Consider the following 23,707-nt stretch of genomic DNA (forward strand, 5'->3'; position numbering starts at 1 on the left):
GAAAAGAAAATGTACAAAAATGACAAAAAACAAAAAAAAAGAAACCATTTGCATACAGGTTCAAAATTCGGTCTTATCGCTCAAGGCGACTTCTATCAGACAATCTTAGGATGGAGATGAGAGACATGAAGGAAAGGGCAGGTAAGGGTGTAAATAATAAAAAAATACACATCGATACAAAGTAATATTTGTCAAGTGTTATCGGATTTGTTGTGTGATATCTGGTCATTTTATATATTTTTTTTAAATTATATCATATTCATACTTTCTTAAATTTGAATGTTATTTATTTACCGATAAACAATTTTATATAAAATTAAAATATTATTTGTCGCTCATATAAAATTTTGAGTAATATAAAATAAAAACAAAGATGGCGTCCAGGCGCGAGAAAGTTCTAGAACAACTGACAGTGACGTGACGCTTGGGCGAGTTACCCTTTTCCAGAATCGAGCTGCCCCTCGACCGAGCCTTTTTTATTCCCTAATTCGTGCCCTTTACGATTGTCTGGCTGCGTTATTGAGTTTAGACAGAGGCCGTTAAAAATTTCTTCAATCGATTGACGTGTAACTTCCATACAATTTTTGCTTTTGTTATTTTGTAAAGGAAAATGTTGCTCTTTTAGATATCTTACGTTGTTATAATTCCATCAAAGTTTTTTTACAATTAAATATACCCGTACGCTAGATACCGACGCCATAGTAGACTAGCATCAGGAGCCGGGGCACCGCGAGAAACTCGACAGCTAAAAGTGGTTTTTGGTAAAGTTCCCGCCCTTTGCGTCCTGCCTCTTCACACCCGCAATTTTTTTTTTTTGCAAATGTTACTTGGGCAGCTGTCTAAGCCAAATAAAAAAATCTCTTATACGTAATTACACATTTTTAATCATGTACTAATTGGAATTAAATGAGAGACATCTGATTATTGATTTTTATACAAAAAATGACAATCAATACAATAATTTTACTAATGTATGCTTTTTTATTTTTTTTATTTAATGCTTTATAACGATAAATTAAAACATTTATTTGAGTTTAAGCACAATCGGACCTAATTAACCTGTACGCGGAACAATAATTATTTTCACAAGGAACACACAGCTTGAAAATAAAGCTAACTTCTTGTGGTTATACTTCGTGTTACTGCTATTTTAACTTTTCAACATACGTACCTATAAACAAGTTTCCACCGAGCGAGCAGAGAAAATATTTTTTATGCATTTTACTGCTAGTTTATAATCATACGGGAAGCAAGAGTGAGCTAGTAAGCGTCATTATTATTTCAAAGAAATGAATGTTTTAATAAGCTACAGAGCGAGATAAAGGTAACGTGATGTATTCCTTTCTCCATATATTTTTTTCTCTAGTTTTTGTCGTGTACCGCCTCTCAGGAATCGTCATAATGTATTTAAGTAAATGAACTATCGTCCTCTCCATTTTACAGCTTAGTGAAATATAAACAAAAAACCTGGGTTATTTCTTGGGATTCCAACTTTCGACAATAACAAATGTTTTACGGACGTTCCAGGTAGAAGAGAGTACTCATAAAAAAACTTAGCCGCTCATTTGCTCAAGTTAATGTCTTCAACCTTTGTAATTATTCTTTATAAATGTAATCTTAAAGTTTCTAGACTTTCAAATGTAATATAGACTTATAAAATTTGTACGGAAATGTAATAAATAAAATCTATTCACAGATTTATTATTTTCGTATTTTTCTTGCAGTAATTAACCGCTGTTAATTTTATATACATTAATAAATTATGAATATAATTATCGTACATTGTATTATTAAATCAATGTATGATGATAATAATAGGGACTTGTGTAATAGACGACATTCCTTCTGCACGCAGATGAATGCAACGATTTTTTTCAAAATATCCTAGATGTCGCTAAAAAGTGTGACGAAAACATCTGTACGACCTGTTACGAGACGAGTCAATAACAGATGGCGCTTTCGCAGTATAACATTTTTTTAAAGTGGAACCCTATTAATTAATTAATAAAGAAAGACGTATTTAATTTTTGTCACAAAGCAAATGAATTGGCTTTTTATTTGTCAACAAAATGACCATACATATTGTTACAATTTTTAAAAATCTGCGTTAATTTTAGCTCGTTATATGAAAAGTTGTAGTGTTTACTCATTTTCGCGCCAATCGATGGCTAATGTTTTTGCGATATTAAATATAGTGTGATTAAAAGAACTAATTTTTTGTGATAGTATGACGCACGGACCCTCCTGATCCGTGAACTCATGTTCAATGTAGCTGTAAAAGCCTTAGGGCTAACAGCATCAACATCTTTATGAAACAATACAATTGTATAGCACAAAGCAGTAAATGTATTTTTTGAAACTCCCTATCTGCCTTGAATTAAAGGAAACCTAAATGACAGAAAAAATATTTGGTTTTTGTTAAAGAATTCGAACAAAAAAGGCATTGGAACAGTAAAGGTAAAATTAAAAAACAATTGTCCGGAAGCGAAATATTTTATTTTAAAATCTTTTATTTGCTACAGCGGAAATAATTATAGTACCTAGCACTATGACGCGTATTTTCATAGATTAGAAAGCCGCAGCATATAAGAGACGCTTTTATTGACAACTTGGTAAATGGTGAAATAAATATTTACAAATCAGAATTTTTTTTATTTGAGACTAGTTTTAATAAGCATAATGACCACGTTTATGTTTCAATCTCTTGACAAGCTTCCCAAGAAGGCATCGTAATACAATGTGGTGGATTTTATTTGGCTTCAGTAATGTTTAGTAAGGAGTTATCCAAGTTGTGACCGAGCCATATTTTTGTGAGAAGGATATCAAAACATCTGCACATTTAAATCAAGATATGGCCAGGACTGCAAGTCTACAATAAACAATCACATTTAAATTTGTATTATGTTATATGAAACTAATGTTAACATACATTGTTTTGCACATGATGTTCCTGTTTAAAATAAATAACTACTTATTTAAGAATAATATAATTAACTCTCAAATCAGCACTATATTCCATAACCATGTAGTACTTTCAGCAGGACTCTTTACCAGATATCTTGTCTCATCCAAGCGTAATTGTAAAGCACACACTTTGGCCACAGAGCTGAAAACTGGATGTAATTTCTTCTCAATCTTTTCTGTTGGATTATGATTTCTAGTCAGTTTTAGAGAGTTTGTCATTCTCTAATTTGTCCCCGAAACCATCCATAACATTGGTATTTATTAACTTTCCAATAAAGATAGTGTGGCCATGTAAATGTTACGACCAGTACTTTTGAAGGATTGTATTAAACCTAATGGAGATCATTTTGGATGAGCTTTATATATTTCTAATGTTAGTAAATAAATGTTTAAACTAAAATACATTACAGTAGTTTTCCTTGGAACGTCTATGGCTTGACTAAGTGTATTGATTTGTAAGAACATTTAAATACACAACAACAATGTTTCACATCTAAAAAACAACAAATTTCTTTGAAATAGAGTCTTATGAATTTCTTGTACAGTAGGGAATATCTGTGACAGTTGTCAATTAATGTTTAACAAATTAAAAAAAAAAATGTAAGAAATTATTTACTGACCTATACATAGTGATTAGTTGTGTAAAAGCTTTAAATGTATGAATGTCTAGATCATTAACTGTCAATGTAATGTAGACCCTATCCAAAAATCAATGGTTTCAGAAATAATATTATGATAATATAGTAAGAAAAGGCATTTTTGAAATTTAAATTTCTTTAAATTATAATTAATTATTGTTTACTGTCTGCAGAATTTAACGTTATTGTCCTTGGTATTACAGTAGAGAAAATAATGTAACATATTCTAGAATGGAAATTTTATACATGCTTATTGGAATTAGGTGTAAAAGCTTCAAAGATTTTTGCTGTTTTGTATACATTCACCTTTTTAAATGTTTTATATGTATAAATAATTACTTAATATATTTTATAGAGACTAATATATATTTGCATGATGTAGTCTTAATTTGTGTCAACTTCTAGTTTTATAAATCTAAGTAGGGTGAAGTTTTAAAGGTTAAAATGCACCCTTATGCTGATGGTGTTGGATAATATGGGTATGTATATAGAAGCCAATGAGATTGACTCTAAAACCGTTTAATTGTGCAGAGATGAAAATAAAAATTACCCCCTTCTACATTCTTTTTTAAGATTTATGAATATCATTAGGGGCACTTTTAATTAAATGTAAAACAGTATTTGTATATACTAATACATTTATTTATGAATCATTTTAAACTCTAGCTAGAACTTTTTTTTAATCTCTCTTGTAGAGTATGAATACTGTTTTAAATGTTTGCCACTGTTTCATAATGTACATATATATATATATACACACACACACATATACACATATACTGGCTTTTTCATAAAGTGCTAAACAAGGTCAGGTAATGGTTTGACGGTTTAATTATAATCTTTGTAGGGTGTAAAATGGCCGAGCTTACGACATATAAGCATGACCAGATAGTAGTCCTCACGGTTTTCTTTTCTTTGTGTTGCTGTAATGAAGCTATTTTTATTACCTGTTATGGTCGATGTTATGGACGATCGAGAAGCCTTTATTTTTTGCCGCGACCAATTGTTTGTTGATATAATAGTATGGAAACTAAGTCACTTGTTTTCATATCATTCCTGTCGTATGCAATCGCTGACAAATAGCCTGGAAGGTTACGAGCCTGGAACGAGCTGTACCCTTAACGGATCCTCGTTGCCTGCAAATGTAGTTTCTTCGAATGTTTTTGACCTTCATTCACTTAATTAGTCATCGAAATACCATTATTAAGGATACGAAACCATTTACGATGTTTTACATAGCGGAAGTTCTATAAACTTTACAAAAGACTAAAACTTATTTGCGCACGTAATATCATTGAAGCTCAACATGGACTTAGTGTCAAAGCTTTTACTAAGCGTTTCGTCTCCGCTGCCGTATAGATAATGTTTTTATTTTTATGAACGTATCTATTAATGCAATAGTCTTTTGCAATAGTTTTACAATTAAAGGCGTTAACCCTTTTTAGGTATTAATGTAAATCTTTAAGGAATGCCGGTACAATAGAGTTACGCAAGTTTAAAGAAAATTTGTCGATACTGCAAGAACGCTGTCATTCTCGGAGAAAGAAAAAAGAGTATATTTAAAATTAAGGTTATTAAAATAGGATCTGTTGATTTATTGATAGATAAATATACAAATAACACAATAAATTAAAAGCCTTAAAATCACTGGAAATATCAATTAAAAAATGAACACGATAACATTGATATGTCGCATTCAAGCTCTATTTAAAAAATCGGTTATTATGTTAACCAACCCTAAGCTCGATAGTGAAGGGCTTTATGAATAAAAAACCTATAATGACCGTAAAACGCACGTGCTACTTGTAATTTGGCCATAGTTTTAAAGTATTACTGTAAAATTTTATAAGATTTCAAATTTGATTTAAATATAAACATAGTTACGATGTTGTAGTGTAGCATATATTATGGTTTTAATTAAGAAGTTATAAGAAATGAGCGAATGAAGATTATTTTAAGGCGCAGAGAATTATGGGGAAGGTAATATAATTTCAATATGGGATTACATTAGGCATGTATATATATACACATATATATACACTTTATTATATGTATATATATACACAAATATATATATGCCTATGCTTTTATTAGGTATGTATTTAGTAAAAAGTTTCCATAATATTAGAAATGGTTACGGTAACAACGAGGCGAAAGGCAGGTAATTTATGATCTTACACAAGACGAAAAAAGTTGTGGCATACGATGGTGGGACCGGCTAATATTTTGGAAACTGTCTGTTACCGTAATGTAAGAGAGAGATGGAGAGAAAGTAATAATAATAATGCAGAAACACTAATTTCGTCCCTCGCGCCCTTTGGCGTCGGTTCTTGGCAACCGGTTGCGTTTGTGGAACGGTCGTAAAACGAACCGGCCAATGAAGTTGGCTGGTCGCACGCGGGCGTACCATTGGCGCATGTCGGGGAGCCCTGCGCGGGCGGAGCGCCCCTCGGGCTCCACGACGCGAGTGCGATCGCGCGCACACTGTACAGTCGTGTTCCGCCACTCGAAAAGAAGGTTATCGTTACAATGAGACTGGCAACGGACAGTCGATAAAGTGTGTTTGTATGCCGTTTTCGTCGATAATAAGTGTTGTGTTTACTTTCACCTGTGCGAATGTCTCGTTCTTTACCTTTTTTGTTTGTTTTTTCTTTTAATAATTGCCGCATGGGTCGGCGCTTACGTTTCAGTTAACCCTTTATTTTGAAACGATGGAACGTTGTTCTTATGGTTTTTACACCAAAAGGTATTTTAAGTTATTTTTTTACTTTACGGTTGCGAATTGGTGCGGCTGAGTGCGTCGCGTGTGGCTATAGAAGGTGGGCAGAGCTCTGTCATTCTCGTCGTTGCAATTGATCGCGACTATGTATTTGCGCCTACATTGGCAAATCAAGTTTTGGTTCCACTGTTGTTAGAATTAAAAGATACCAAACTTTGTCATATTTTGAATTTGTATTATTTTTCTCTCTCTATCTCTCTCTCTCTCTGCGAATCTTTTACACACCTTGTACCTTGTACAATTGATAGTTCGAATGGAACGTACCTAGGGGCTTTGTTGCCAGTTTAATAAGGGGAGTTCGTTAGTATTATTATTGCAACGCTTCGGGGAAAAGCTGACAATGTGAGGCCCTCGGAGCCGAGGGTCGACAGGCGTGGGGAGGGAGGGCGCCGACTGTCTGCACACATGCAGAACCGGTTTGCTCTCCAACTCCCCTAGTGCGGTTTAATATTCTCTTTCTATGCCACACGTGTTCGCATAACGCCCTCTTGCTCGCACGTTTTCATTATTTTTTTGCTTCCCCCTTCTGAAATAATGCCAGACAGGCCGTTTTTATTTAGGTATCTGTTCCTAAATAGGAGTATAACCTTATATTAGTAGAGGAAATGGTAAGTATTAATAGAGACAAAGAGTCAGGCATGGGATAATGTAACTAACGTTTTTTTTACATGTTCAATAATAACTATAGCAACCCTAACCACGTGATGCATGTTTGTTTATACGCACTTTTCATATTAAATAATCCTTTAACACTCGTTATACATGGGGATACATAAATACACCTGCACGTAATGATAAAATACCTTATGACGTATGTTGAACCTAAAATTTTGGGATCTGATTTAACCATCGAAAAATAATAATTTAAATATGTTAATAATTTACATGAGAAATCATTGATTATAAGCTGGTTAATTAAGTTGCATGCTTAAATTAAAAAAAAAACTCGCATTTAATCCTACAAATTTAGTAGAGCACTGTTTGTATTAAAGTGAAACGAAATTCAAAAATTTCGTTCTCTAAATCCCGAGGGAAACAATTGATTTGTTTTATTATAATAGTAATTCAAGTAAAACGAGATGTACATTTACCATTTCCATAACGTCTCTGAAGTCCGCGTCTATAAGTCTGTGACGACGCTGCTTGTCATTGTTTCCACGTCTTGTGCTGAAGCCAGCAATAATGGAGGAAATTAAGATTGATTTGATTTTGTATCCCAAAGTTATTTCTTCCAGACTCCTACAGTTTACGTTTTATTTTTTTTTACTAAATGGCTTTATATTCATCCTGCTACACGGTGTAACGATTATTTTAAATACGTACGCACAAAAATTGACTCCAGTAATTCATTCTTTTTACGCGTTCATCGAAAACATGGCGTGGTGGGTTTCTGAAAAAAGCCAGATCGTAATTTGGTTTGAAAATATTTTCTTTTTTATCAGTAATACTTGTTTAATTATTTTTTATTAATATATGGTCTTTCATCTTTCACAGGTCGGAAATCCTTGACAACATAAAGAAGAAAGAACAGGAAAAAGATCAGCCACAAAGCTCTAACTTTCAACAGCAGCAATTATCTAAGAGTGGAGAGAAACAATTGCACAATCCAGATGTACAGAACGCGAGCGCGTCGGTAACCCAGCATGTTCCCGCTCAGATCCTTTCTCCTCCACGTGCTTCGGGCTCCGGTGTCCAACAAAAAGATGATTCCAAAGATAAAACAATAAAGGTTGCAAATTCTACAACAATCACCTTGATTGAAAACGGTAATCTTAACAGTGAGAAAGAGAAAGACAACAATTTCCCAAAAAACTACTTCACATTAGAACCTAAAAACGACAAGAAGGATGATTGCAACAAAAATAGTATTACAATAACAAGAACCCTTCCTAAGCAATTGCAGGGTACTGGGCCGGCAGAGAAGGGAAAAGGGCAATCAAAGGCTACAAAGCGGCCTTTACAGTGCCTGGAGACACTTGCTGAGAAGGCTGGTATAACATTTGAAGACAAATACGAGGCGGCTAACACACTCTTAGCATTAGACAAACAAAACAATGCCTACAGGAGACAGGACATAAAACAGTCAAAAGCTGACACAGACAATCATTCACAGGCCGATGAATATAGGTACCGAAACCAAAAGGAGGAAGATGACAAGTTGCAGGTACAATGCACACCAGAGACCCGAATTCTATTAAATGAGATTTGTAAATGATTCCATTCATAAATAAAATGAATATTATTTGTTTTGTAGATTCAGCAACAAATAATACAACATCAGCAGCAGCAGCAGCAACAACAACAACAGCAACAGCAGCAACAACAACAACAACAACAGCAGCAGCAGCAGCAGTTGCAACAGTTGCAGCAGCAGCAACAATTGCAACAGTTACAACAGCAACAGCTACAGCAACTGCAACTACAGAGGCACCACGCCATTCAACAACACATTAAGAATCAACAGGATCAAGAACTAGTAATTATCACTGCACATATTACATACAACATTACATCTTTACATAAAAGCAATTCATACAGCAACATATATGTGTATACATGAATGTTTATTGTCACCGCTGTTCATCATCTACATATGTAAATTAAGATTTGTGGACACAACACAACATAGAATACCACATGTTGGTCATTGGCTGATGATAGCATGACACCCCTGTGGTTTCCCTGGAGAATCAAGGTTCATCATTTCATATAGGTGTATTATTTTTAACATCCCCAATAAATGTATAAAGTATTTTTGCTGTAAATCCATACCATGCTCTATATGTATCCTGTGAAAAATAAAATGCATCTTAACCAATGGTATTATTCATAGTACTTTAGGTATCCCATGACATAAGTTAATGTGTACCACTTGGAGAGTAATATCAGTGTCGCTTTTACAGTGCATAAGTGTTTTTTAAGACCCCTGCTATTGGGGGTCTCTAGTTCTCTCCTATCTTGTTTAGGGACAGGGAACTTACAATTCAACTCACATCACATCAGTCAGTGTATGCAGTGAGGTGTAAGTTAATACATAATTAATGTTATTTGAAACTTACACATATTATTTGGTAGACACTGCATGGATAGGCCCTACACTAGTGTGGTGGTGAGTGGATCAACAATGGTCAAGATGGAAAGTCCTTGAATATGAGAAGCGTTAGACCTGTCATTATAGAGATATTTGAAAGAGGCCTATGACCCACAGCGGACTCCCAACTGGTTGACAGGATAATGATGATTTGGACATTTATAATTAATGTCATATATTATGTCTCAAATAATGAAATACTACAATTGTTTCCTATTAAATGAAAGGGCTTAGAAAGTTTTTTCTTTCATCTAAATTAAGATGCAGAAACATATCCAACAACAACAGCAGCAGCAACAACAACAACAGCAGCAACAACAGCAGCAGCAGCAACAACAGTCTAAAACAGATCTGCAACAAGTCTCTCAACAACAAGATATAGCACCACAAAAGTTCTTGCAGGTAATGGTTTTGTAAGATTAGCCTTACCGTTATAAGGATATTTAAAAACATCTCAAGTCCAGAATCTCGTCTGCATCTACAGAATGCATCGTCATGATTTCAGTCCTAAGACATCTGCTGTACACAAGCCTCCTCCAGAGATGTTCATTACAATTTGTTTGAATCAACCTGCATCCAGTGTATTGAGCGGTTAGTTTAGATGCAAATTCAATGGACTGTAAGAAACGACTTTTGCGTATTGTCACGCAAGGTATATTAATAAGTCATTGAATAGTGTAAAAAGTTTTATTTAAGACGACAACTGATGTTATAAACGATGTACTGTGTAGCCTGTGCACACTCAACAATTCAACGTACCTGGCATCGGAGAAATCAACCTCAGCTTCCTGCCGACACCGCAAACCAATTTGCTGTTTGACAAAAACCAGAAGACTGGAATGAGCACAGATATAAAGTCTCAACAGGTTAGTGTGTTCTCCGTCATGTATTACCTATGTTTGCAGGAATAAACATTTTATCTAGCTGTACAAATTGTTTATCTTATTATATTAATAACCTTAGTTTAATGATTTCTGTATTATTTTTATTGTAAAGGAGTGATTGCACAAAAGGTAAGGAAAATGTGCTTAATTTTGTTCCTCTTCCTTGAAAAGTGCATCCTAACAAAATTTTAACAATAACAGTATGATACACATACAAAAGTGAAATTGAGAAATTTGCAGAAATATCTGAAATAATCAATCAACACAACTTCTTTTTATTAATTATTACAGGATTAATAATGTATTTTTGGAACATTTGGCCTAAGATGTTAAATGTCTATTGCAGATAGTCGACGGTCAACCGCAAGTGGTACAGCAACAAATCAGCATGGCGCAACATGAGCCCACACAGCAGCACCATCAGACAGTCACCGTTGTGTCATCCATGCCCAGCAGTATGGCACAGCATCAGGTATTTAAACTGTATATATATATATTGTTTATTATTCTAAGATATATGTTCCTGTTTATATGTTCACTACATATTTAATATAATAACATATACAATTTAATATTTCTTTTGTTTACCCTTATTTGGTTCATTAATTAAAACTGAGAAGGAACTAAAAGACTTGAATTGTCGACCTCTAAAGAGTATTGTTGGCTGTACTGCCCTGTAGTATGGATCATTCCCAAAGAAACACTCAGAGGCTTTAAGTCAAGCCTCTAGAATTTTGTTCAATATTTTCGAACCGATAGCTTAGTTGCTTCATCTCCAGTAAAAATTATTGTAATAAAAAAAATCGACTTTAAAATTATCATTTAAATGCAGTTCTCAGTCGACAATTATTTTAACATTGTAAATAGTATGATACCACCGGCTCAGAAAGCTGATCTGCTGCGATAAGCCGGCCAGAAACTCTACAATTGCTATTTTAAAAATGAAATGTTTGTTATATACATTAAAATACGTAAGTTTTATAAAACCTAATAAACATTAATCTAGTGCATTGCAATGGATTATATAAAGTTAAATGACTATAAACGAAACAAAACCCTCTTTGGAAAAGTCGACGAGAGCTGCCGCCATGTTTTTGTCTTTTATGTTTAATTACTGATTGACACTCCCAGCGCGTCAGATCTGTCGCAAAAAAGAAGGGTATAATTTCGGCGCCAAATTTAAAATGTTATGTTTGAAAATCGAAACGAAAAAAATAAATTTTAATTCATTTTAAAATTTGATATTTTTCGTGCCAGCGACAATGTTTAAAGATCGAATATTTTATTAGTTAGTGTATTCGCGGCGTGAGGGAATACTTGTTTTTGTGTTATATGCGATAGGTTTCATCGGCATTTTGTTTTTTTCGATATTTTATTGTGACATTTCGTGGGCGTGTCCCGTTCGCTAGATTTTTTTCAGCGAATGAAATTGTCGTGTACTAATTGTTGGAGTTTGGAAGTTTACTAGAAAGAAGCAAAAAGTTTGCAAAATGGATGGTTAAAATACCTATATTTTTACGCATTAGGAAGTCAAAAAAACGGCGCGCAGAGGTAGCTTTTGTTGATTCCTACTTATTTCACATTTGTGTTCCAAGTGGAACTTTGCTTTTTTATAAAATACTTTTTAAACATGTTTTCAAACATTTTTCTAGGTACTCTTGCGGGCGATCTTTTTAAAAGTTTTCATGTACGCGGTCCCTGTCCGATGCATTGAAACAGGTTCGAGTGCATATACGTGCACGTGCAGTATACTCAACTCAAACCCAACCGAACAGTTACGGTCGAGCGTTGCATTCTTTTTTCATTAAAAGGTTTCCTTGAAAAAATCGAGGCGCATATTGTTCAGCTGTAATTCACAAATATTTGTCTATTTCTTAGTACTTGCCAACGTAAAAGCACCCCGGTCAAGAGACACAATAATATCGAACAATGTCCAAAAACTTAAAACTTTGAACAATTATTTGTGTCTTCAATTATCAGCTTTACATGCATTTAAAAATCAAAATCATTTGCAGTAGAACGAACCTTATTCTAACTATGCTTAGAGTCCATTTCCAGCCCTCTCATTAAACTAAGCTCCTTGTGGAAAAATTCCTTTGTATTTATGCCGGCGCGAATTCAATAGAAATGATTATTATATAAGCCGCCGATATGTTCCAATAATTTCTCGGCGCACATCGCACATCGTTAGTGTGAAGCTCTGTACGCTTGAGAGAGCTTTGCGATGTTAAAGAAATGCTTGGAAATTTTTCTTTCCATGAAAACATCATGTAATAAATGTCCTTTTTTTTATTTGTTATTGATTTTATACGTCCAACTTGTTCATTATCTCGAGAAAAGCCCACGCCGATGGGGGGGAGACGTTATGCTGCTGACACTCTGAAGGTTGATCAGTTGCGACGCATCTTTGTCGTAGAACGGTCGGCTCTGCGACCTAACGGGAGTCTATCAATTGATCAAACATTTGAATATCGAATTTGGTGATCGTTCCTTTCGTATCACTGAATAATTGTTTAAAACATGGCAACGCTAAAACCTCGGACGGTGAAGAAAAAAAAACTTACAATTCTTGTTTATGAACTTGAGGTGCATATTATTTCTTCACATTCTTCATACGAAACTCATACTCAAATAAAGGCCTATAAAGTTACGAATGTTTCAGGTACAACAGCAACCCACGAGCGGCATTCAGCAGCAAGCTGGAGCAGGGATCTCTACCATGCCGCCTCTACAAAGTCTGCCGCAGAACACCCAACATCCTCAGCAGCTTAGGTAAATATGACACAGGGGAGAAATTGTTCAATAAAACACAACAATAGTTCTTGTATGTAAGGCAAGACTAGGTGATGAGAACAAATCACCTGAGACTTGCAACAAAGACTTTGAGCCAATATGTGGTTCAATCTTCACAATCATTTCAGCTGTAAGACATTCATTGCTTGATGTACGCCACTGACTGATTTCTAACTGGACTGGTTGGAAGCTGCTTGCCAGCATCTTTCAAGGATCTTACTAAAGTTGCCCCGATGCTTCCACGATGACCTAAAAGTCCCAGCGGCCAACTGTTGTACGCGCCATGCAGCTCGCTCACTGCCACTTCGGCTTAGTGAAGTCTAAAAAGAGTTCAACACGGATACTCATTACAAATATCAAACAGTTGTAATAATTTAATGGAAGCCGTTCAGGTAGATTTATTTAAATATGAGACTGATCCATAATGAAACTAATGAAAAATTTTATACACAAATTGCATTTGTTTTAGTTTTTAAAATCCTCATTTCCAGTGCTGAATGGGGCCACAGCCGTGTCCAGGTGATCCAGCAACCGCTGCAGAACAGTACCTACCTGCAGCAGCTTTACAACACTCAGGGTCCATTGATAATGCCGGGTAACATTGCTCTGCATCCCGGCATCAACTCTCAACAAATACAAGTTAGTATTTATACACACCCTAAAATATTATATATAACATAAATCACAAAATGGTTATCGCGTTATTTTTTAACAGGTTATAGCAGCTGGCAAGCCGTTCCAGAGTAACCAGCTGGGACCTCATATGCTGACTACGCAGGGGAAACCTGTCCTGCAAGGCCAAACTGGTGAGTTTTTACATCCTCACTGTTTATCTAGATCTACAAATTTTATTACATAAAAAAAAACACAATGCACATAAAATTATCTAATTTTGAAAGAAATTTTTAATAGTATATGTAAAATAATATTATTATAGAATTCTTTAATTTTATTAAAAAAAAGTATATATATATATATATTGTTTGTATTATTATAATATAGATGCAATAACATTATGACGAAAATTAAAAGTAAAAAATAAATAATTAGTTGTTAATGTTTGATTCAGTTTCAAAATAATTGGAACAGTCTGTGTGTTTGAGCCGATTCTATGTGAAGCGCCCCACCCGCTGCGCCGAGGTGGACTTGACTAATGAGTTAAATGATGGATATGAACTTCTGCACTATTCAGTTTTGTAGCAAATTTTGCAGGTCTAACCGCATTTCAGGACACAGGTTTCTAACAAAATTCGTTGTGAATGTTTCGAGTCTCGTGATTGGTTCAATATGTGAATGCCTGTGCCTACAGTTTTATAAGGGACGAATTGTTTTTCAATTTAATTGGCCGCCTTTAAGTTAAAGTGTTAAATTTCTCTTTTTATTTGATCGCTTCTTCAATACAATTGTTTGGAGTTTCACGCTAGCCGCTCACCGCGCGAGAGCTTCCTCTCACATATGAATACCGCTTTTTAATTTTGCTTTCACGCATTCCCGTGCCTCTCTGGACACTTATTTTTTATTTTTGGATACAAAAATAGAGTAGAGATGGTTTCCGCGTGTACAACCAGTGTTGCCGGTTTATTATGGCTATGCAATGTTGCCATTTAAAAAATGACGTTTCTTGTTTTAGATGGAAATAAAAACAAGATCAAATCAACTAAGTTGATATTTAACTGAATAGTATAGCGCAGTAGATATTTAAAGCATGTATATGTTTATAATTTTTCTGGGTATTAAATAATGTAATTAACAAATTGGCTTTATTTCAAAGTTAGACCCACGTGATTTTATTTCATTTTCAAATGTACTGGAGGTCACATTTTTTTAATTTTTTTAACATCTCATTCTAAATGTGTATTACATTTGCATACATATTCAGTTATTTATTTTGTTAATATTTTGAATATAGAAACCATGACTTTAGAAATGTTAAGATTCAAACTTCTGAGCAAATTTGTTGTATCGAAGTTAGTTGTTCAGACATTTAAAATTAAATAAATATTAAAAAGATTTAGCACCGTGGGTCTAGTTTTGTTTGGGATTAGAGTGTCTACACAGTATTAATGACAAGTTGTTTCGTGCAGCCCCATTTCCTGGATACACCACCATCCCGACTACACAGAACCAAACATTTGTGTTCAGTCCACTTGGAGTGATAAACTCACAAGCGAGTATCATTCCAACTCACTCGCAGCCAACCGTCTCCGGGATTGGCCAGCAACAGAAACCCAATGAAATACACAAGGTAATTTAAAACAAAATGAATGTCAAATAAATTACGAATCTGTCAATTGTACTTGTCTATAGGGCGTACAATCTCATTGGTTAGCAAAAATTAACACCAATTTCCAATCATCCCTGTATAAAGTGATCACCCTGAAATATTTCATATTCATTATTCATTAAATTTAGAATTCTTCTTACCGATGCTACTGTCCAGAAAATTGAATGTATAAATATGCTTATGATTTAAAGGGTATTTGTTTCTTTTGTTATATAGGGACATGGACTCCGCAATGTCCATAACTATTAAAAAACTTTTTTTTACATACTATTGTTGAACTAAATTCAGTATTCATAAAGTAAAAGCCATCTTAATTATCTGAAGCATATTGCATATACATGCTTCAGATTAAATTATTGGTTTGTATTAATTGGTTTGTTTGCTCAATACAGAATCTATTAAATCTATGTACACGCACTTTATTGATAGACAGTTTGTGCACATTTTGTGTCGTCTTATTTAAATCTATTTATATTGCGATCCGAATGCGTTAATGACACGGTCATCGCTCCGCAGGTGATTAGCGGCGCTAAGGTGTCTGGAGGCAAGGCGGGATCAGCTGGGGCAGCGGCTCAGACTGTTCCAGTTCAGGCGCAGTGCGTCCAGGTCTCGCAGCCGGTGCTCGGGACGCAGCAGCCTGCACAGGCACAAATAATAAGCCCACTACAGGTAACACTTGTCACGTCGCTTATCATTGCCATAAACATTATGCAGATGAACTGAAGATAAAAAAAAATACAAACTTTGATGTAAGCAACCTTTGTGGCCATTATAGTGGACTTCATACATAAGTGGTCAATTTAAATTGTCACATGTCTTTTTTACATACTCTAATTAACCATTTTGGCTCTAAATTCACTAAAATTTAAAGTATTATTAAGTTAATAAATACTAACAATTCTTTAATGGATTTTTTTGTATGTTCACATATTTTATAAAGTTCCAGAAAATATCTTATAGCTTCTTTTTTCACTTTTAAATATATTAAATTCATATAATATTGTATTCAAGTGATCAAAATGTGTGATGTAATAACATATTGTAATGTAAAGGCTCTCCCATGGAGTTCAGAGTTCCGAGCATGCAACGCATGTAAATGCCTACTTGAGTAAAGATGTTTTGAATAGGGTGCGGGGTTAATATTGAAGATCAATAAATACTTGTGTGCCATTTGAGAAAGTTAAAATCGAAATTGACCCGATAGCGGACAGCGCTGCACCGGTCACTGGAGGGAAGACAATGCCTTGCACTGGAAGTGTCTATCAGCCGTAGGAGAAGCTGAAAGTGCATGCGACTAGTTTCTAATATAATTAGTTGAACAGAATAATACATAATTACACCATAACGGAAATTTCTGTTAATTTTACGAGTAACAACTTAGTAAATACATCAATTCAGTCTTCTTTATTCTCTCATGTACAATCCAAGTGAATTTAAAGTTTTTATTTATTATTGTATTATGTTTGTATATATGTATGTATGTTTGTATGTACACCTAACTACCAGATACTTGTCTATTTCCATACTATGATTGTTTGCAAGAAATTGCCCCATTTGATAAAGACTGCCAATGTACATAATTTCTAACATGTACAATAAAGAGTTATTAAGTAAATCAATAGTGCTCGACTGCTACATGGGGAAGTATTATTACTAATGAATGGCCAGTATTATTTTGATAAATAATTAAGTGTATTTATGTACACATATAGTCCACCAATGACATATACAATGCCCAGCACGCGGCGGATATGCGTCCGTAGAGCCCAAATGGTTAATTATATAATACGAAACCTAGCTAGCAGTCTTATTTAAAATATTGAATCATTAAATTTCCTCAAAACTCTCATAAATTCAAAATATCCCAGTACAACTGCACATGTTTATGGAACTAATTGGTATATCTTGTTGTCTTTAGAGATGTTTGTTATGTTCAGCCCAAGTTATAATAAGCAGTTCCGCTTGTGAATTGAGACCCCTATTCACCCAGTCTAATTAACAAATTATTTGAAAACGGAATGCTTTCGCGAAACCCAAGTTCGCAAAAAAACTTTGTCACTTTTAGTTAGTAAATAACATGAGTTTGCTTTTTATTATTTTTGTAAATATGTCGCAACTGCGCATCGTCAATATTTAAAAAGAAAACTTCAATTAAGGCATTACAGCACAATACAACGGCAGTACGAGCGTCATGTCACAGCGCGGTGACGAAACATTGAAATTTTGTTTGACTGCACTTGCGAACACCTGTGCATATATTTGCGAAGTTATTTATTTATTTATTTGAATGCAATTGCGAATATCATTATTTTGTTGCATGTTATGTGGAACGTGATTGAGTTTTAAATTGGAAGCCGGTGTTTTTCATTAGTTGATCTGAAAAGCGAGTGCGCGAGTAGTATAAATAAGTACAAAACATGAGTCAATAATGACTGGAAAAGACAACTCGCACGGGGCATGATGTCCCTATCACTTGTCCATTTTATTTGTTGTTACCTGTTTTTATCTTACAATTAACTTTTGAAGTTCTCATCTTATTGTTTTCTAATTTTTTTTTTACTTTTATACTTCGCGCATTGTACAAGTCGCGTTGAATTTCCTGCGTTTGACAGTTTTGTTTGTTTAACATGTAATTATTTTTGAACTTGAGTCAGACGATTCGCCTTAAAATTCTCGGGATGGATATTTTTTTTTTAACTTCCAGGTACAGTTTTGAACTTCGTTTGACGCTATTTATAAAGTGACCTCTCTGAAATATGTCGTATCATTTTTTTTTAATTTGGAAACGTCGGATCAATAATTTTTACTAGCCCTTACATTACATAGTGTAATAAATATTTCGTTCATTATGTTGTATGAAGCGCTATATATGAATAAATGAATAACAAAATGGACAAATCAAATTACAATTACAAGTAAACAAGATAGTTGCTATTCTTTTTTATCTTATTGAGGCCTTCTAAAGTTTACACAATGTAACTATCTGACAGCTAAAGTATCCAATGACATTTTTCGATTCGACCCCCCACAACACTGCGTGTTTCTAAGGCTCCGAATCGGTTTCCTTTATTATCATATAGTCCTGATGGGCTATCAGAGATTTTATTATCCTCTGGTGAACTGGTCCTATGTTTTCTTTTAATATTTTTTTTACATTTCTATTCAGTGAAGTGATGGTCGCTGCTTTTGACCCATTGACATTTAAAAGCTGCAAGCCTTATTTATTAGTATACCTGCAATTTATTTGTATCATTTTCATTTATGTATTCATTCCTTATTATGATAAAGTAAATTAGTGGAATGGTTTCTGCTTTGTTTCGCTCCGGTGGTAGGGCGCGGTCCTAGACGGGTGCGTTTGGCTTCTTATGATTTAACTTTAGTGTTCGGTGATTCCTCAGACTGGCGGTCAGACTATGCAGTTCGCTCCGTGGCAGATATCCGGCGCGCTGCCGCAAGTGTGGACCGGTGGCCTGCAAGCGGGCACACTTCCCGCTGGCGGCTTGCTCGCACCGAACCCGATATTCATAAGGGGCACACAGCCCGACGCGCCGCCGTCCATGTTCATTCAGCATTCACCACAGAACAACGTCCAGCACAACAGTTAGTATCTCATTCTGGTGAAACTTTAGTGTCTAGTGAATATTATACTTTTTTTATCTGGATTTACCTACTACCAAAGTGGCATTTGGAGATTCTACGTTCTTAAATGCTAATTGGGCACCAGTGTAATCCAGGTAAAAAACAGTAGTTTTATTTTGTATGATATATATACATATGTACAAAATCTGTTCAATGCTGTGCTTTGCATATTAATATATCTTTTCACTCTTATTGCGAATGTACCATGTAAGCCTAGCAATTGAAACTAGCTCATGCGCTATACATAACATAACATATATATGTTGTATTGAAATTGTAAATTGTTAATTGGTTTAGATGTGAGTGCGGCCAACGCAACGACCGCGACGTCCAAGCCCCGAGCTTCGTCTGAAGGGATAACGAAGACGTCGCGTCCACTTTCGAACATACTGCCCTCGGGCGGGATAAGACCGGCCTCTTCAGTTTCTACCCAGACCAACACCAATCAGTCACAAAATCATGTAAGTGTAAACTTGCCTTTACACTTGTCTCATACGTCTAAAATCTGACATGTTATCAATTTAGATCGGAATACCTGTGACAGATCAAGTAAAGTAGCTTAAGTCACTTGTGCTGTCGAACATGTTATAAGAATGAAAATCCATGTGGAACAATGACATAAAAATAAAGATAAAAGGTAAAGGTTTTTCAATGTTGGAATTTTTATCAGATCCTTTATCGATGATCAATTATTTTATATAATTTTTTTATATTTGGCTCTACTCTGATTTGCAAGGTGTCATTGTGGAGATGAACAGGAAACTCACCTTAAAAAATAATAGAGACTTATGTATATATATGTATACTCTGTCAAATATAGCCTAAATATTCAAGCAAACTCATGGCCAAGGATTCTTGTGATTTAAATATTCATTTAGTTAATAAATGAGGGCAAAGATGTAACACATCACAAGCTGACCTAGCTAAGGCTTTTTAGGAAACCCTCAAGCTTCTCCAACTTAAAGGAGGTCTTAGACAAAATGCCCTTCGCGCCCCGCCACTTCAAATCCGCAGAATCTGCAAATATCTCTTGGATAGCAGTGCTAGCAATATAAAAGATATTAAAAAAGGTTTTATTACTGTGGTATATTTATTTTGAAAATAATGAACAATGCTGTATTATATTTTTCGAATTCCAGGGCAAGCATCGTGGGAAGCAAGGTGTCAGGTCTCCAGCACCTGGATCCAAACAAGACGCTGCCAATCAGACCAATAAGATGCAGCATCAAATCCAACAACACAAACAACCGTCAGTATTATATATATATATTAATATTTCACACAATTGCAAAGCATATCCCCACAGATTCAACAGACATGCTTAAGATTAACAGCTTCCACTTGAACCAGGAATTATTCCAGTATGTGCTTTCTTCGGAACGAAAAGAATATCAACTGGAATTGTATAAGCAACTAAAAAAAAAGATATTCTGAGTTTGAACAGTGCGGGTTTGAAATCCTCATTTCTTTAAATTTGAGGATGCCATTATATGGGAGCTCAATCTGATTCTATTACAGTTCGTTGGTTCAGGCAAATACTGTTAAGTGTTTTATATTATGTAGAATGTTTTTTTTAATAAAATTATGGTTAAATGGGTGTTTAGCCAGCTGTCTGATACCTAACGGTGCCAAGTTGCTGGACAACATATTGATATTAAACAAAATTCTTGTCATTCTTTTCGAGGGCGGCGCTATTCTAGGCACTTGCTATTATTTTAAATAAATACTTATTAATTTTGCAGACTTCTGGTTATGAACTCTAGCGGTCAGATGACACAAATCAACAGTGTCCAAGACAAACAGCCCATCAGCAAGAACCTCCAACAACAAGCGCTATTACAGCAGCAGGCCATGCAGGTTACCATTGTAATACCATTTCTTTTATTTATTTGTAATGATATAAGTTATCCTATATTTTTAGTTTGAAATATAAAATGTTTTTTTTTTCTCTTGTATTAATCATTTTTTAATATTTTAAATTCCAGCAACAACAACAGCAACAGCAGCAGCAACAACAACAGCAACAGCAGCAGCAGCAACAACAGCAGCTTCTTCAACAACAACAGCAACAAACCCAGCAGATGGTTCAGCACTATCAGCAACAAGGTATTATACTGTAATGTGATAAGATCGCTCATTGTCTTCTTTTGTTTATTATTATGAAACTACTAAAATGTATCCCAACATGTACAATAAAGAATATTAAATAAAAATAAATTAATAATGGTAAATTCTGGCTTATTAACTACTATAATATTCAATTTGGTTACAGTGAATGTATTTCTGTAAGAAGAATCATGGTATATTTCATTTTTTTTCAGGCTTGACCCTTGGAATGCAACAGGGTACTTTGCCTGTTGGCTCTGTTGCACAAACGCTACCCATGGCTGGACTTCCACAAACTATATCCATGGTACAGCAAATTCATCCGGTAAGTGTTTTTATAAATCGATCTTAAGTATGTGATATAAACAATCCCTATAATGTCATAATGAATTGTTTCAGCTCGGGGGTATGGCGCAAGCGGGAACACTTGTGGGACAACTCAATACGAATCAAACACCACAGAGCTCCATTGCCCAGGTACAGACATTACAACAGCAGCCACAGGTGATTCTCTATTTCTTCTAAAAAAAATTGATCTCCACCACATCTAAATATTTCAGTAGAATTATTTTTCATAAATATGAATCCAAACGCAATGTTTATGGTTTTATAGAGTCTAGTGGGGAATGGGCTAGTCCAGACGTCAGTGGGGATGGCGGTTCAACAGCAACCGACCCTCAACCACACCGCCCCGTTGCAAACGGTGAGTGCTCTCGTGCAGTCGCGCAGTCCTCCGCTCTGTGCCACATTAACAATGAACATGGCTTTTAATATCGCCGTCCCGTTTTATACCGTGTGAACCTAACACTTAGTTTAGCGTAATGGGAATGCCTGTAATATAAATTAATAGCGTCGCTGGATATGGAATTTTAATTTAATTTTCCATCCAAACTTTTACACATAATGCACTGTTTTTATATTATATTTATTAACAATATATTAATGCTTAATTACAGTGATATGTTTTATAAAAAAGGCCCATCGAATTTGCCATAAATACTTTATTTACACTGAAACTTCATGGTTGCCTGATCATTTAAAATTGAAAGCAATTACTTTGACTGAATAGTGTTCGTAGTTAAAAATGCAAATATATCTTTTTGACCTGATTTAATAATTAAACTTAAAAAAAATATGAGCAAACAGTTTGCTATTATGTGACCCTGGACACGCTTTCGCTTTATGGTTGTGTGGATTAATGCAAGTGTGAGGTGTCTTTTTTTTACTTATAACAACATAAAGAACAACCTATGGCTTGGCTCTTAACAAGTGACCTTTGTAGTTAGGTCTTTGGTATGGGAGCGGTTGAATTCATTATTCTCTTTTTGCTGTGAAACATGGATCTGTTTAATAATATAATAAGCTGGTCTGAATAGAAAGCAAGATGAAAGTCCACATTTGTGCAAAACTAAACTTCAATTTTACCAAAACACTAAAACGGTAATTTGAACACGATCCAATCAATTCTGTTATTGGTTAGTGTGTAGACATAAAACAATATTTTGGTCGTGCGTTGGCAGTCTGCAATCACGTTGGACGGGACGCCGCTGATCACCACGCCTCTCATGCAGGTCTATCCGGCAATTTTACAGCACGAGGTAGTCCCATCTTCGAACTTGGCATGATGAACCTCTATTGCTTTCTATGTATCGGAACACCAGCTTTCTGTATTCTGTGTCCATATATTAGTAAATGTTTCTATCAGATTGCGATTTCTCTAATGTAGAGAGAGACACAAAATTCTCCGGGGGCTGGATATATCTGTACAATAAGGAATCTAGCAGAATAGTTGAAAAACATAAAAATCAATATTCACTCATGTCGGCCGATAGACGCTTAGGCATAGCCCTGCCCAAAGATATATACAACGGCCAACAGCATCCGGCGACTTGTTGTGACCCCGATCACGTTGCCGGTCCGCCTAGCGGGCGGCTCGTGGTCGCCACTTGATTACATTACGGCCCAGACGTCCTCCGGCTGCGCCCCGCCCTCTGCCACTTCAGACGCGAGACATTCGAGCTGCATCCCCTCACATCCGTTACGGTCCCGCAGTAAAGCTCCGAGCGCAGCTGACCCATTGCTCTTTGAGCTACGTGGAGCCTCGTCTTAATCATTGCACTGTATCCAATATAAACATTCCAATGCCCAATGATTCTGTTCACAACATCTTCGATATAAATGGACAATGCTAACTCGTAAATGAATGCTAATTTGTTTTCAAGTTTTGTTAAGTATATAATTATATTACAAGTAGTGCCTTGTGGTAACATGAACTGTAATAATAAGTTGGCACATCGGTAGGAACTTAACCAATAACGCTTAAATAGTGTAGTGTAACAAAATGATATCTTTGTCTCTAATTATTCTGATCTGTATACCCCTTTCTTTTATTTTTATTTTTGTGAAACATGTTCTGATTGGTTATAGTTACTAGTAACGCCCCGTCACCGATCTATGGCTTGTTGTTGTTAATTGTTTGATTACGTTCCGAAACATCGGCCGCGGTCGCCCCGCCGTCGTGTTGATGTT

At 35.2% G+C, this 23,707-nt stretch overlaps 1 protein-coding gene across 1 annotated transcript in view; it reads left to right on the forward strand.

Annotated features, from left to right (window-relative positions):
- Positions 1–23,707, forward strand: part of LOC137919919 (polyhomeotic-proximal chromatin protein-like) — a 44,986-nt gene that overhangs the window by 15,570 nt on the left and 5,709 nt on the right. The window contains exons 2-21 of the mRNA XM_068763144.1: positions 5,986–6,159; positions 7,876–8,545; positions 8,636–8,857; positions 9,734–9,874; positions 10,204–10,338; positions 10,703–10,828; positions 13,019–13,128; positions 13,641–13,788; positions 13,865–13,955; positions 15,234–15,394; positions 15,950–16,102; positions 18,832–19,033; positions 19,370–19,533; positions 20,212–20,321; positions 20,815–20,938; positions 21,058–21,178; positions 21,394–21,503; positions 21,578–21,682; positions 21,792–21,881; positions 22,699–22,749. Of these exons, the coding sequence (XP_068619245.1) occupies positions 5,986–6,159; positions 7,876–8,545; positions 8,636–8,857; positions 9,734–9,874; positions 10,204–10,338; positions 10,703–10,828; positions 13,019–13,128; positions 13,641–13,788; positions 13,865–13,955; positions 15,234–15,394; positions 15,950–16,102; positions 18,832–19,033; positions 19,370–19,533; positions 20,212–20,321; positions 20,815–20,938; positions 21,058–21,178; positions 21,394–21,503; positions 21,578–21,682; positions 21,792–21,881; positions 22,699–22,749 (3,208 nt within the window). The remainder of the gene's footprint in view (positions 1–5,985; positions 6,160–7,875; positions 8,546–8,635; positions 8,858–9,733; positions 9,875–10,203; positions 10,339–10,702; positions 10,829–13,018; positions 13,129–13,640; positions 13,789–13,864; positions 13,956–15,233; positions 15,395–15,949; positions 16,103–18,831; positions 19,034–19,369; positions 19,534–20,211; positions 20,322–20,814; positions 20,939–21,057; positions 21,179–21,393; positions 21,504–21,577; positions 21,683–21,791; positions 21,882–22,698; positions 22,750–23,707) is intronic.

Source organism: Battus philenor, unplaced genomic scaffold (genome assembly GCF_028537555.1).
Source record: "Battus philenor isolate CCGP_79_NKW_IND1 unplaced genomic scaffold, ilBatPhil1.0.hap1 SCAF_1, whole genome shotgun sequence".
NCBI classification, from domain to species: domain Eukaryota; kingdom Metazoa; phylum Arthropoda; class Insecta; order Lepidoptera; family Papilionidae; genus Battus; species Battus philenor.